This window comes from Zeugodacus cucurbitae, chromosome 2, assembly GCF_028554725.1.
Source record: "Zeugodacus cucurbitae isolate PBARC_wt_2022May chromosome 2, idZeuCucr1.2, whole genome shotgun sequence".
Lineage (NCBI taxonomy): Eukaryota > Metazoa > Arthropoda > Insecta > Diptera > Tephritidae > Zeugodacus > Zeugodacus cucurbitae.
Genome location: NC_071667.1, coordinates 63,421,459 through 63,434,964, shown reverse-complemented (window position 1 = coordinate 63,434,964; position 13,506 = coordinate 63,421,459). Strand labels below are relative to the sequence as shown.

The window sequence follows — 13,506 nt, the reverse complement described above, 5'->3', positions numbered from 1 at the left end:
TTTTGATTCAAATTAAATCTTTATTATGTATATAAAATACTAGTGGTACAGAACACAACACACATCAATACATTTTTAATTATACACATCTAAATGGTTTTCTTGCAATTTTATATGCATCATTTTGTCTGCATAACAGCTATAGCTCTATATATTCTTGTTCGTTGAAATAAATGCATGTGTAGCTCACACTTGCTTTCTTAAAACCAAAAACGTAATTTCTTTTAGGATCAATACACACATTAAACAAAACAATTAAACACACCCAAAGGGTTCACATTTCAAGTTTTCCCCGCTGCTTTCATTGTAATGTGTAACATAATTTAGGCAGTAATTTTTTTTTTTGCTTCCTCCATTAACAGCAACACATTTTATAACATTCACAAGCATATGTATGTGTGTTTATAACATTATTTCGTTTTTCTGATTTATACATACATATATGATTTAATAGAACTTTATTTGTTTTATTTGTTAGGTTGTTGATTCGTTAGTAGTCATACAAATAGTTGAAATTGTATACAACTACACACTTCACAAAACAATCAATTTCTGAAGCATTTTTAAAGCTATATTTTGTTTCACCATCACACAATTTTTACAACAGAAAATATTGTTTACAATTCGTTTTCATAATTACTGCGAGTGAGTTGCGCGTAGTAGTTGCAAGACTCCACCCGACATATTCGTCGTTTTCAATTTTCGTTTTAAAGATATACATTATTATTAATAATTGGTATTGTTATGTTATTATATGTATTTATATCCTTATTATACACTAATTTTGCGATGGCAACAATTGTCGGAAATGCACCATCCAATATTTGCAAGTATTAATCTCAAATGATAGTGCATTTCCAAGTACGACGTTGTTAGCGTCTTTGCGTCTCGGCCTCTGCTTCCAGCTGGAATTCCAAATAGCAATCGTTACTCGTATAAAATGTACGCCATTGAGTACTCCCACCATCGCTGACATATCCAATGCTGCTAACTCACATCTGCCTATAGGGCGAATGCATTTTCAACCATTGAAGAACCAAAGATGGGCCGCCAGCTTGTATTTCGGGTGGTATTGTGCTTAAAGGACATTTATCAATGTTTAGATACTTTAAATTTTGACAAAGTGCTAGTTCGTAGGGAAGCTTTTCTAAACATGGATTCTGATTGATATATAGATTTTCAAGATTCTCCAGCGAGCCAATCTCTTCTGGCAGGTACTGTAAATTATTTTCGCTAACTGACAAATGTGTTAGATTGCTGAGATGACCAATACTACGCGGCAGTATAGAGATCTGATTTGTTTGCAAAATTAGTTTTTGTAATTCGTGCAATAACCCGATTTCGTTGGGCAGCACTTCAATACGATTCTCCTCCAAGTCGAGAATACGCAGTTTGCGCAGATTACCTATGGTACTTGGGATCTTTTTGAGCATGTTGTTGGATAGCACCAAAATTTCTAAATTCTGCAAATTCATTATGTCATCGGGTAGTTTTTGTAAAGCATTTGTTGCCAAATTCAATTCGACCATATTAATCCAAGTTCCTACGTCGAGAGGTAACGCAGTAAGCACATTTTCCTTCATATTGAGTTTTGTGAGTCCTTTGGCTCGTGAAAATATTCCATATGGTATTTTATCAATACGATTATGTTCCAGGTTAATGCTGTAGACGTTGGTAAATTGAGCAGGCCCACCAGTCGGATAACTGGTAAAAGAGTTCCGCGATAGTGTAATATTTGTGAGTGCACTAAGACTCGCTAATAGGCCATCAGGTAATTGCGTTATACCATTGCCCTCGACATTAAATTCGTCCATTAATTTACAATTTTTCAAGGATGCCGGAATACTTGTAAGTCGATTATATCTGTAGAGTGTATATGTTATTCGTACATACATATATCAGAAAGTTGACAATTTCCACTTACCTCAAACCTAATCGAACCAAGCTTTTCAAGTTGCCAATGGTTTCCGGTATGTCCAGTAGTTCGTTGTGCTGCAAATCAAGTGCACTCAAAGTTACACACTTGCCTATTTCTTCGGGCAAATGTTCAAGGTGATTATGAGACACATCTAGTGTGGTTAAATTTACTAATGCACCAATAGAGGAACCCAGCTCTCTAATTTTGTTTTCACGCAGACTCAACATAGTTAAATTAGTTAAATTACGTATATCGGCTGCCACAGCGATGATGCGATTAAAACGCAAGTATAGCGTGGTCAGTGAACGCAAACGATAAATAACCGAAGGTATTTCCGCAAGCTTATTATGTCTTAAATCAAGCACTTTAAGTTGCCTACAATTCTGTAACGATTCTGGTAAAGAAGTTAGTGAGTTTTCGTTTAAAGCGAGCGTCTTCAAATTAATGAGACACCCTATTTCGGTAGGCAGTTGACTGATTTTGTTGCTGTATAAATAAAGTTCTGTAAGATGTATGCAATCCCGTACTGAAGTCGGTATAACTGTGACTGATGACTTGCTCAGGTCCAAGCGTTTAATACCTGAAATATTATTTGAAAAAAAAAACAGGAGGTTAAATTACAATTTTCACAAATTTTGTATGTTTACGCAAGTTCTATTTACCTTCTTCACGACAACGCTGTAGCGCTTTAACTACATCCTGGTCCGCTTGTATGGGTTTACTTTTCTTTGTTGTTGGCTTAGGTTTGTTAGATTCTGGATGTTTTACCGTTACCATCTTCGGACGTGTTTCCGGTGGCATTTCGTTGTTATTTCCAAAATTACTACCGCTGGCACCACTGCCACTGTGTGTCGGATTATTTGAAAGGCTCGTCGTTAAAGCTGCGGCGCAGCTACTGCTGCTATTGCTGCTACTTCCAAAACAATGTGTGGTCAACACGCCACCACCACCGTTCTTCCCGCTAACGTTAGTGGTTTCTACTGTAGCCGCGTCTTCCGATGCCAAAGAGGATGATGATGCTGTAGCGCCGGCTGAAGAACACAAGTTCATAATTTTTCCCAGCGTTGCGTTCGAAGCCTACAGTTTGTTGCTCAAATTCGTAAGCAACAAGCTTTGCAATTATTTCCTTTTATAGTTTCGAGTGCAAGAATTAATGACTCAGTGATAACAGGAATGGGCTGCACACAAAGCAAAAACAAATACACATTATATATTGAGACATTCATAGATAAAAACAAGAACTAATTACAATAACAAAGGAAATTTTATATTTCTCATATTTAATGATATGTTAACTTATAGCTGGAATGGAACCTTTTCGATAAGCACTTTTTAAATGTTGGTACTTAATATTTTTGAACGCTAATCCCCACAAACATTTACTCATAGTGCATGTATAAATAAATTAACATGTTATGTACTAAAAGACAATTTTAAGTTAAATTGAATAAACAACGAAATAATATTTATTTAATATTAAGTACCAATTTAACTAAAACTTTCAATTCAAACATACAATACAATAATACAAAACCACTACTGCGACAGATTAAAAAAAAATGAAACCTACACAAAGTTTAAGGCTAAACGTTTTGCCTTATTACTCATTCATGCAGTCCGAGACATAATACATCTATTTTACAAATGATTTATGCATATATACATACATTTATATTTTTTGTATTCTTATGTCTTTATGCTCACAATATGTTGATTTTCAAGGAGTTTTTTAATTCGTCTTTGTTATCGCTGCTTTAAAATTGAGAAACTTCCGCCGGGTAAAAATGCACTGTATTATGAATCGATACATATATACATATGTGCATAAATATGTTTGTTAATCCCTTTCAAATGTAGTTTGCAATCAATTTCGACAATCACAGGCATTCAGTTAAAAATAAAACAAACCATTGCCAACTTCATCACAGCCTTTTTAGCTATTTACTTGATACATAAATTTTAACAAAGCACTTTAAACCAAAATGAAAAATGTTTAGAACATATTATATTCGACGCACAACTTTACACAAGGTTTGGGCATAAATGTTACCATTATAGAACTTAATCACACTCCATTTTTTAACAAATGGATATAATTATCCTTGCATATATATCCCTCTAAATTGTTTAAATAAAACTCATTTAATTTTATTAGTATTCTTCAAGCTTGCAAAATGGTTATTCCTTCACATTTTGACATTTCGCTGTTTCGTTCTTTTAAGGGTTGCTGCTTGCCTGATAAGAAAACAACAATTGTCAAATGAAAATTCAACCACTTACAAAAACAACAAAACCTATGAAAAAAAGTATAAAGCAACTATTAATTTTATCATAACAATTTTCCTTTTCATATTTTATAAAACTCATTTGAATTTCCTGGAATTCTTTTACGGTACATCAAGTTTTAATTAAAAAGCATTTAACCAATTGAATGTATACCTTTATAGTTCACTTTTGGTGTCAAAATATTCTTCTGGTATTATTCTGTTAAAATTATCCACAAAAATTGATTTTTCATTTTATATGCATACATCGAATAGGAAGTTTTTTTGCATAAGTCTCAAACGATTAGTTATTGTAAATTGTTTCATACATAATCTAAATTTCGATTAATATTACCAATCAAGTAAAATTTGCACAGATTTTTTTAAATATTATTTTAAATATCACTGAATCACTTTCACTTGTCTGCGAACGAATGTCCTGTCTATTAAATAATTGGAGAATGTGAATACGATATTTTTTGCACAAGAGTATTTGAGTTTCGTGAGATTAGATTCGGAAGACGCATGCGCAGTAAGAAGATACATTTAAAACCTTATAATAAGACAGCTACAAAATTCAGAGTATTTTAATAGTTAAAAAGTGAAAATTGAGAGATTGGTTTAAAACCTGATAGCTGGAAAACATAAAAATATAGGAAAACTTGTGACTTGTGAAAAACTTTTTTAAGAATCCGTAAGTGTAAGCACCTTATTACATAAAGTTCCCTTCATTAAGTTTGTTTCTTCACCGCTAGTAGCTGCTAGCCTAGCTGTCAGAAAGACGAAGAGTGTCCATATTGACTCTCTCACAAAGAGCGAAATAACAGCTGTCTCGATAGATTATTGCTATACTCGCTATCTTTGAGCAGCTATTTTTCAAATAATTAGAATTTATTCAAACTAAATAATGAAAATGTGTAAACAAAATTTGGTAGCACTAACTGGAGCGTACTCTCTTGTACGAATTCAACTGGATTACTTTGCTGTTGCTCTTCTTACATGTACAATTTTTGACAAGAGAGCAGCGCTTAATGCTAACGGGCAGAGTAGTGGCAGGCAAACCTACCAAACGAACTGAACAGCTGACGAGTGAGTGGAAGAAATAAGTAATTTGTAAGCACTTATACTTAATTTAACTGCTAGAAAAGGATTTTGAAAATACTTGGATTTTTTGAATTTTTAAAGATTAAAAAATAGCGTAAAAATTGGTAATTGATATTTGAAGAACGTTAAACTTCTAAGTTACGTTACATTGTGAAATCTTTGAATGACTATTTATTTTGCATTATTTCAATTTACTATCAATGTGAAATAAGCAGTTTCCTACTTAGGCATTGTTCGTGGTAATGAAATGGTTTACATTTTATAATAAATGCTAGCATTTTTTTTAAACTAAATAGTTTAAATAGTTTTATTACGAACGAATAGGGAGGGCAAGACTCATGAAACACATCTAAGAGAGTTTTTACGTTTTGACAGCACACATTTTTTTCCACGTGCTTACCTCAGAGAAGGAATATTTTGACATTTCATTTAATTGTGCAATTTCGCGATTTTCTATACACACACACGTGGACAGGCTTTGCCCCTCCGTTTAGCACAAGAGCTGGCCTAGGCAATTGTGTAAATACACACACATATGTCTCCCTTGCGCATTTAGGTTTGTGTGTGGAATAAAGATGATAAAGTGAAGCAACTGTCAAAAACGCCTTGTTTGAAACATCGAAATACAAGTGAATTAACCACCGTTGCTGTCGCGCGGCCACGTGAAGAATTTGCTCGTTTAATAGCCGTGTGTTTCATCCAGATTGTAGCAAATTGATAAAACCATTGAAAATAAATATATTGCTGCAAATAAGTGAAGTGAAAATCTATAATAGTGAATTCAGTAATAGAAATTTTAATTTCTCGCCGGTATGTGAATGCATTGTGAGGTTAAAATCGTAAAAGCGGGCGCGGAAGCTAAGCGCTAAAGCAAAAGCACAGGCGAGCACGTTGTTGAACTGACATCAATCGCATGAGATATTTAAAATTTAAGCTATTTTCTAAACCAAACAAATAAGTTTTAGAAAGAAAATATTAAGGATAAAGTACAACATAACGGTGTTTAAATAGAGGTAAGTTTAATAAGAGAAATAAAAATAGCCATATATGAAACGTTTGAAATGATACGAATGTTAAAGGTGGGGGAGGCTGCAAGAGTAACGGCATTGTAGGTTTTTAATTCCTAGCTAAATCATGAAAATAATTGATCAACTGCTAACATATGATTATTGTAATTTTATCTGATTTTACAACTTTTAAAAAATAACGTGCATTTAAATTAATAACTTATTTGCATTCATACATATATACAAATAATGTATACATTAACTAAATACATATATACAACTGTTTTTAAAATTATAACTGTAAAACATTTTCAATAAATTATAATGTATGTGTTTCTTTAATTATTCATTTAACGAAAGTAATTCTGCAGATTTTAAAATTTAGTTACTTAGAAGATAATGCAACGTGTCAATGATTATTGCTAATACCAGCGAATAAAACCCCCTATCCAGCTTTAGTCGTAGCTTATTTTGTTTGATTTTTTTTATAGTTTATATTATTTGTTAATTTCATTGCAAAATAGATAAATAATGAAATATGAAAAGGAATTTATCTTCATATCCACTAGGACAACAAAAACACGCAAAATATGTGTTCATTCGTTAATACAAACAAACTCAAGCATACAAACAGCTGCTTTATTGGCTCTACCAAAAGCACATGGTTGGTTCGAACATTCACCGGCACCATGCTAACATAGCAGTCAAACTCAAACTTTCAGTGTTCAGCGATTACATACATACAAATGTGCATATATTTCTACCTATATAACAGCAATGATTATATTACCTAGAGTTGATATTGCCACGCTTGCATTCACAAACTTATGTACTCGCATTCCATTTAATACTAATGGACATACGTTGGGTATAACTTTGTTTTCTTTTTCTGTGTTGTCACATCGTGTCATTGACTATTTGATTTCAAGAAGTCGGAAGAAAGGTGTAGTATGACAGAATTCAAAACCTTTGTAAAGTAAATGTTTACTACGATAACAGTCATGAAGACACCACCACGATCATTTCTATGCTTAATTCCTGAACATACGAGTTTTTGTATCCAAAATAATCTTTGTATTTGTTTTTGTTTAAACTTCAACAAACATTTTACCATGTGTTTCTTAGGGTTTGATTTCGTGTTTATTACTTCGATAACAATTCGTCACAAAACAAAAATACACGTGCTTTTAGCAATTAAGTACATACATACGTATGTATATCTACTCATGACTAATCTATGAATCTACATAGTTATGCGGAAATAGAAAAGGGTTCGCTGTATGAATTCTGAAGACAAGATAACAAGATGAGATACAAATTTCAAAGTAAAAACTGTTTAAAATAAAGTTAAAAATACATATTTCACATCCATAAAATGCGATTGTAGAACGTAAACTTGTTATTTATTCATTAATTGATAGCTTAGAGAGTGTGTTAGACGATTTTTATGGAGAATGTTAAAAATTAAACGAAATTTGTTTTAAATTTAAATATATTTATTTATTGCAGAAAATAGTATATTCGTATGAATGTATGTATGCATATGCTCGGTTTACATTTTTTCTCTTGTAATATAACATATTAATCTTAAAGTTATGAATATTTTTAAGATTTTCAGAAATAAAATAGAATCTTCAAGGCCATTTTAGAGGCCTTGAAACTTCTTCGTTGATAAAAAAACAGTTCGAATTGTTTGCATTTCAAGATATAAGAGAAACATCGCAATACATTTAACATAAATACATATACATAAGTATGGTGGAATGATTTTTTATTATATAATTATTTTTGTTTCAGTTAAATTACAATTTGCGACAAAATGGATTCACGGCTTTTAAACGTTTTTCACGATGATCCGTTCGACGGCAGTTACGCACAACTTAATACAGACTTCTGGTCTAGTGAAAATGAGTAAGTACAAACACAAACAAAAAAGTAAAAACCTCAAGCAATAAATAACAACTAACTTAACTTGATTTTATTCAGCACAATGGGACAACTTACAGAGACATTGAATGGAATTCTGCCCATAGCAGCAGATGACGAGCACGATGCCGATATGTACAATAACGCTATGCTCGCAACAGAGGACAATTTTCGGATAGCAAATAAAAGAGATGTTTCAACGAATTTTCAAAATAAAGAATTGGTAGGTGCACAGACAGCAAAACAAAAAACAGGGCCTAAGTTATTTTGAATAAATTGTGTTGTGTGCGAAATTTCAGCTGTTTTACGATGATTTTGCGCAGCATCAATTGCCCGCCGATGGTGGTATCGAAATCATTACTGTGGATCCTAATTCATTAGACTCGGATTCAGAGGATTCAACGACCGACGATAATGATATGTCAAGCGCTGAAGACAAGAATATCGTCATGAAATATGCAGATTTCGATGATAATCAAAGTCAATATAGTGATGCCACCTTTCGTACGCGCACTGATAGTTCCTCTATTGGTGACTATGAGTCACACACAAGCGACTATGATGATAGTACAGATGACGAAGAAATTGCCGGCGACGTGTTAAACAATCAGCTGGTTGGCATAAATCAGGACAAAAAACCAGACGCACTACTATTAGGCATAGATGAAATTCCAGACTTAACAGCCGGTCTATTAGCTCCCGACGGTATAGATTTAGACGCCGGCTTTCAGTTGCCCTTAGAAGATATTGCCGCGGGTAATAAAAATCGTACCATGAGCACAAACACTATCGGCTCAGACGTCGACGTAAATAATTTCGATTTAGCGGAATTTATAACCAATGATGATTTAACATTAACTGTACCAAAAGTGAATTCACAAATTAATCATAATATAATAGCAACTAATAAAGCTGTAGCAACAAAACGCTTAGCAATACCTGTAAAAAGCAATATCGACTCGGATTCCGATGCTGAATCGGATGTCATTGTTGATATTGAGACTGTAGATGCAGATATGGATAAATCTTTGTGGAAAATGGCAACTGGAAGTGCTGTTGCCACAGCAGATAATGCTATAAACGATGTTGTATATGAAGATAATGTAAAGAAGGACCCATCGTGGAGTCCTAAACCCACAAAAAAGCAGGATAATATACCAAAAGAGGTAAAGCCTTCAGTATTAAGTAGACTATACAATTTATTAAAAATATTTATTTATTTTTTTTAGACAAAAGTACGACCAACTACCACAATAACAGTCCCAAGTCATACTACAACTCCAACTACTAATAATGCGCCAAATACAAGAAACTTCACAATTGTACCAAACAAGCGCCAATGTGACATACTTAAAGGCAAATCTGGCGCAATTAAAAATAAGTCAACTACAAAACAGAGTGTAGGCAAATCTGCAGCTAAGAAAGGGTCAGAGACCACAGCGGGCAATGTCTCAAAGGCTGGTTCACTCACATGCAGAGTTGGCGTGGGTCAAGGTGGTAAAAATTTAGCTTTGCTTTCTCAAAGTTATTCTGCGAATGATACCAAACCGGCGTCAAATAATAAAACTACAGAAGTAGTAGAGGAGAAACCAAAGGTGATACAGCCAACTGTAGAGGAAAAACAAATTGCGCCCAAAGAGAGTGAAAAAGTAGAAACTATGGAACAAACTAAATTTGCAGTCAAACGTAAATTAAATTTAGAAGAATATAAGCGACGACGTGGGGACAATAACATAACTGGGCACACAGAAAGCGCTAAGGCGTTCACAGAACCTCAAGTTACTAGTGCAAGCGTTGTACAGAGCGTGTCAGTAAAACACAGTAAGGAAGTAACCACCGTTGTGAAAACGCTTAGAAATCAGAGTAATCAAAAACTACCAGTCGATCCTATCACCGAGGCTAAAAATAAGGTACTACGCATGCAAGAGTTGAAGCGTGCACAGCAATTGAAAATTATAGATTCCACAATATCGGCAAAAGTACCGCGTGTCACAAAGTTGCCACCACTCAAGGATATTGTTAAGGACACCTACTGCAGTGTCAAGGATCAACAAAATCAAACTGCGACTGGCTCTAAGTTACACCCCGATTATGAGGAAGTGATTATCGTATCAGCTGGCAGTAATACAGATATTAGTATACCACCGCTTAATATATTACCAATTAATACTTGCGAACGCTCGCTGCTCAAATCATCTGCGTTGCTGTATAACATGCCAAGTGGACTGTCATCGAGTAGCTCATTGATCGCCAGCATACAGGATGTTGTTGTACAAAAGGTTGTGGGACCTGAGAAGTCTGGCATGACGAATGCTGTTACAACACCGGTTACCGAGAAAACACAAAAGGAGGCTGAACAACACGGCGAAGACAAGGTTATTATGCATTTGCGTAAGGATAGAATACGACCACGTACGGTCAGTATGGGCATACAGACTGATCCGCAACCTGGTTTTGCCCGTCTTCCTAAAATTCCACTAAAACAGCGTGCTGAACGAAGTTATCGGAAGCAAAGCGGCAAAGCCGTTGTAGATGAGACCGATAGTGATGTTTCGTGCGATCGCACTTATAATCGCCAACGTAATCGTAGTCGTAGTCCCATCAATCGTTCACGTAGTCGTTCCGCCGAGAGTATAGCTTCGTCAACGGAACGTAACAGTAACACACGTCAGTCGGACATGGCCGGTGGCTATTCGTCAAGAAGTAGTCGTCGTCATCGTAGTTCCATAAGTTCATCTTATTCCGAATCGGGACGCATGTCACGCAATACACAACGCCAACCACGTACAAGCTACAAGAAACGTACAAAAAAATATGCGCGCGATTCGTCGGCTTCATCGTCATCATCTTCGGATATGTCGGAACGCAGTAGAAATCGCAGCCGCAGCCGCAGTCCATACTATCGGCGTTCATATTCAAGATCACGTTCACGCTCACGTTCCATTTCGCGTGCGAGCAGTCGCTTCCGAAAGCCGGGTGCGAACAAAAACTTCGCCAACAACAATGTCTCACAGCCAGGTATGTTATTTTGTTTTTTTTTTATTTAATTTTAAGTTTGTTTGCTTATATAAATTATGTTTCCATCGCTGCAGCTGTTGAAGAGCGTCGCATTGTTTATGTGGGACGTATTGAAGAGGAAACGACAAAAGAGATGTTGCGTCGCAAATTCTTACCCTATGGCACTATCAAACAAATTTCGATACACTACAAAGACACGGGGTAAGTAATGCTAGGTTTTAAATAGTCAACTTATAACCTCAAAATTAATAAATAATTTGCATTATCTTGTTTTCAGCATGAAATATGGTTTTGTCACCTACGAACGTTCACAAGATGCGTTCACAGTTATAGATGGCAGTGCACGTGATCCCACAATCAACATGTATGACATTAGTTTCGGTGGCAGACGTGCTTTTTGTCGCTCCTCCTATGCTGATTTAGGTAAATTATTGCAACTAGTTAATTTTTTTAATGTTCTTAATTAACCTCAATTCATATAATTAATAGATAATGCCGGCATTAATACGTATCATTCGATCGTATTTCCAAAAGTGGAGGCGCCACCGAAACAAGAAGATTCATTCGAAGCGCTATTGCAGAAAGTAAAAGCGAAAATCAGCGCCAATAAATCAGGTACTGGCGTGAATGCACCCAAAGCATGACGTCGGCAATGGAGAGCCAATGCCATAGATTGTGGCCAACTTCTATGTATGAAATGCTGACTTTTGTAATTGAGTGGCATATATATAGTGGTTTTCGTATTTACACTTACATTTAGTTCGTTGTATGCTATAACAATTCCAAATTGAATTACCGTTATACATACGTATGTATACAACACTGAATCCTAACTTTATTTTTCTATAAAATATACTTTCATAAATTAAGTTTAGTTTCTATAACTTAAATATTTTTTTTAATGAATTGCTTATTGTATAATATATATATACATATATGAAATATCCGTGCTTGAATAATATATAATTCAGCATAGTACTGATGATTACCTATTAGCTGCAATAGCATGTGAAGAAAAGTGTAAACAAGCATTGGATGCATTATTGAACTGTGAAATTGTAAAGTTTTGTATATGCAAAACTGAAACACACAACATTCTTGCACAAGCAGCAGCAAGTTTGTTTGTGACCTATTACCGTTTCTCAACGTGCATTGTTGGCTAATAAGCAATGTGATAATAGAAGCCACAGTCATTTATTGCAAATAAGTTGAACTGCTTTATAGTAAATGAGGGAAACCCGTAATAAACAGTAAGTTACATATATTTTATATATGTATGAATGGACAACATAATGAATTTAACGCATACGTAGAAGACCATAGTCAAAGCTGACATACATATACATACATGCATATATAAATTGCTAGTTTTTACCATTACAATAGATTTATTTGTAAATTTTTGTACATTTGTAAACGAAACATGCAACAAACAAACCCAACTATACAAGCAGAAAAATGAAAAATAAAAATAAAAAAGAAATAACCTACAAAATAGTCGACACTAAAACTATTTACACAAAAACGTACAAATAATGTATGGCATGAAACGAAGAGAAATTAAACTGTTGATATATAACCCTGATATTAGTTGTAAACAAAAAAATATGCACTTTTTAAATTTCTTTAAAACAATTTCTAATCTACCTGTTTGTATTCTATTAATTGTAAGTAAATACATTTTAATTTGTTTAGTCAAATAATTAGTGCGGAGGCGAATGCGATTGCGTTAGCACATGGCTTACCGTAGTTGATAACAACAACAAAAACAAACAGCTAAGAAATATTATAATAATTGCACGGAGAGCATGCTGTGTTTGCCTCAAATTGATTTACTGTAACTATGTATATTTAAAATAATGTTATTGCTTAAAGAAATATATACTTTTTTGTAAATTGATCTAGGAAAAGTATATATTTGTAGAAGCTATAGAAAATAAGTATTTTGTTATACTGCTGCAACTTTATGTGTTAACTACATACATACAGATATTGTTAGTATGCCAAAAGTGGTTGTACTCATAATGATATACATACATACATACATACATACGTACATACATATATATACCATATACGTGAATAGTTTATATTTCTTTACTTTAAGCAGCCTTCGCGAAAAACATTAGCAAGCCATCAAACAAACAAACAAGCAACAATACATACATACATATTTAAATATGTGCGGCTATTTCATCAAACAAAATTGTTGCCTTAAATTGAATATCAACAACCACACATATAATATATTTATATACTAACTCATTGG

The 13,506-nt window shown here is 34.0% G+C and overlaps 2 protein-coding genes across 9 annotated transcripts; one reads left to right on the top strand and one right to left on the bottom strand.

Moving 5' to 3' along the window:
- LOC105218816 (leucine-rich repeat protein soc-2 homolog) lies at nucleotides 1-4,505 on the bottom strand. Of its 8 annotated transcripts, XM_054227252.1 has the most exons (5): nucleotides 3,969-4,153; nucleotides 3,586-3,888; nucleotides 2,581-3,096; nucleotides 1,925-2,498; nucleotides 1-1,863 (listed from the first exon to the last, which is right to left on the bottom strand). In XM_054227252.1, the coding sequence occupies exons 3-5, from the start codon at nucleotides 2,966-2,968 to the stop codon at nucleotides 993-995; spliced, it is 1,833 nt and encodes a 610-aa protein (XP_054083227.1). In that variant the 5' UTR covers nucleotides 2,969-3,096; nucleotides 3,586-3,888; nucleotides 3,969-4,153; the 3' UTR covers nucleotides 1-992. The 8 variants fall into 8 exon arrangements, with proteins under 8 accessions (XP_054083227.1, XP_028900433.2, XP_054083210.1 ...); XM_029044600.2 differs by lacking the exons at nucleotides 3,586-3,888; nucleotides 3,969-4,153 and adding an exon at nucleotides 4,358-4,505; XM_054227235.1 differs by having other exon boundaries at nucleotides 3,489-4,153.
- Nucleotides 4,506-5,704: 1,199 nt separating this feature from the next.
- On the top strand, nucleotides 5,705-12,675 carry Pprc1_1 (uncharacterized). Its single transcript, XM_011194648.3, has 8 exons — nucleotides 5,705-6,299; nucleotides 8,091-8,204; nucleotides 8,280-8,442; nucleotides 8,519-9,385; nucleotides 9,449-11,237; nucleotides 11,312-11,438; nucleotides 11,515-11,660; nucleotides 11,727-12,675. Exons 2-8 carry the CDS (start codon nucleotides 8,113-8,115, stop codon nucleotides 11,879-11,881), a joined length of 3,339 nt encoding a protein of 1,112 aa, XP_011192950.2. The 5' UTR covers nucleotides 5,705-6,299; nucleotides 8,091-8,112; the 3' UTR covers nucleotides 11,882-12,675.
- Nucleotides 12,676-13,506: the final 831 nt, after the last annotated feature.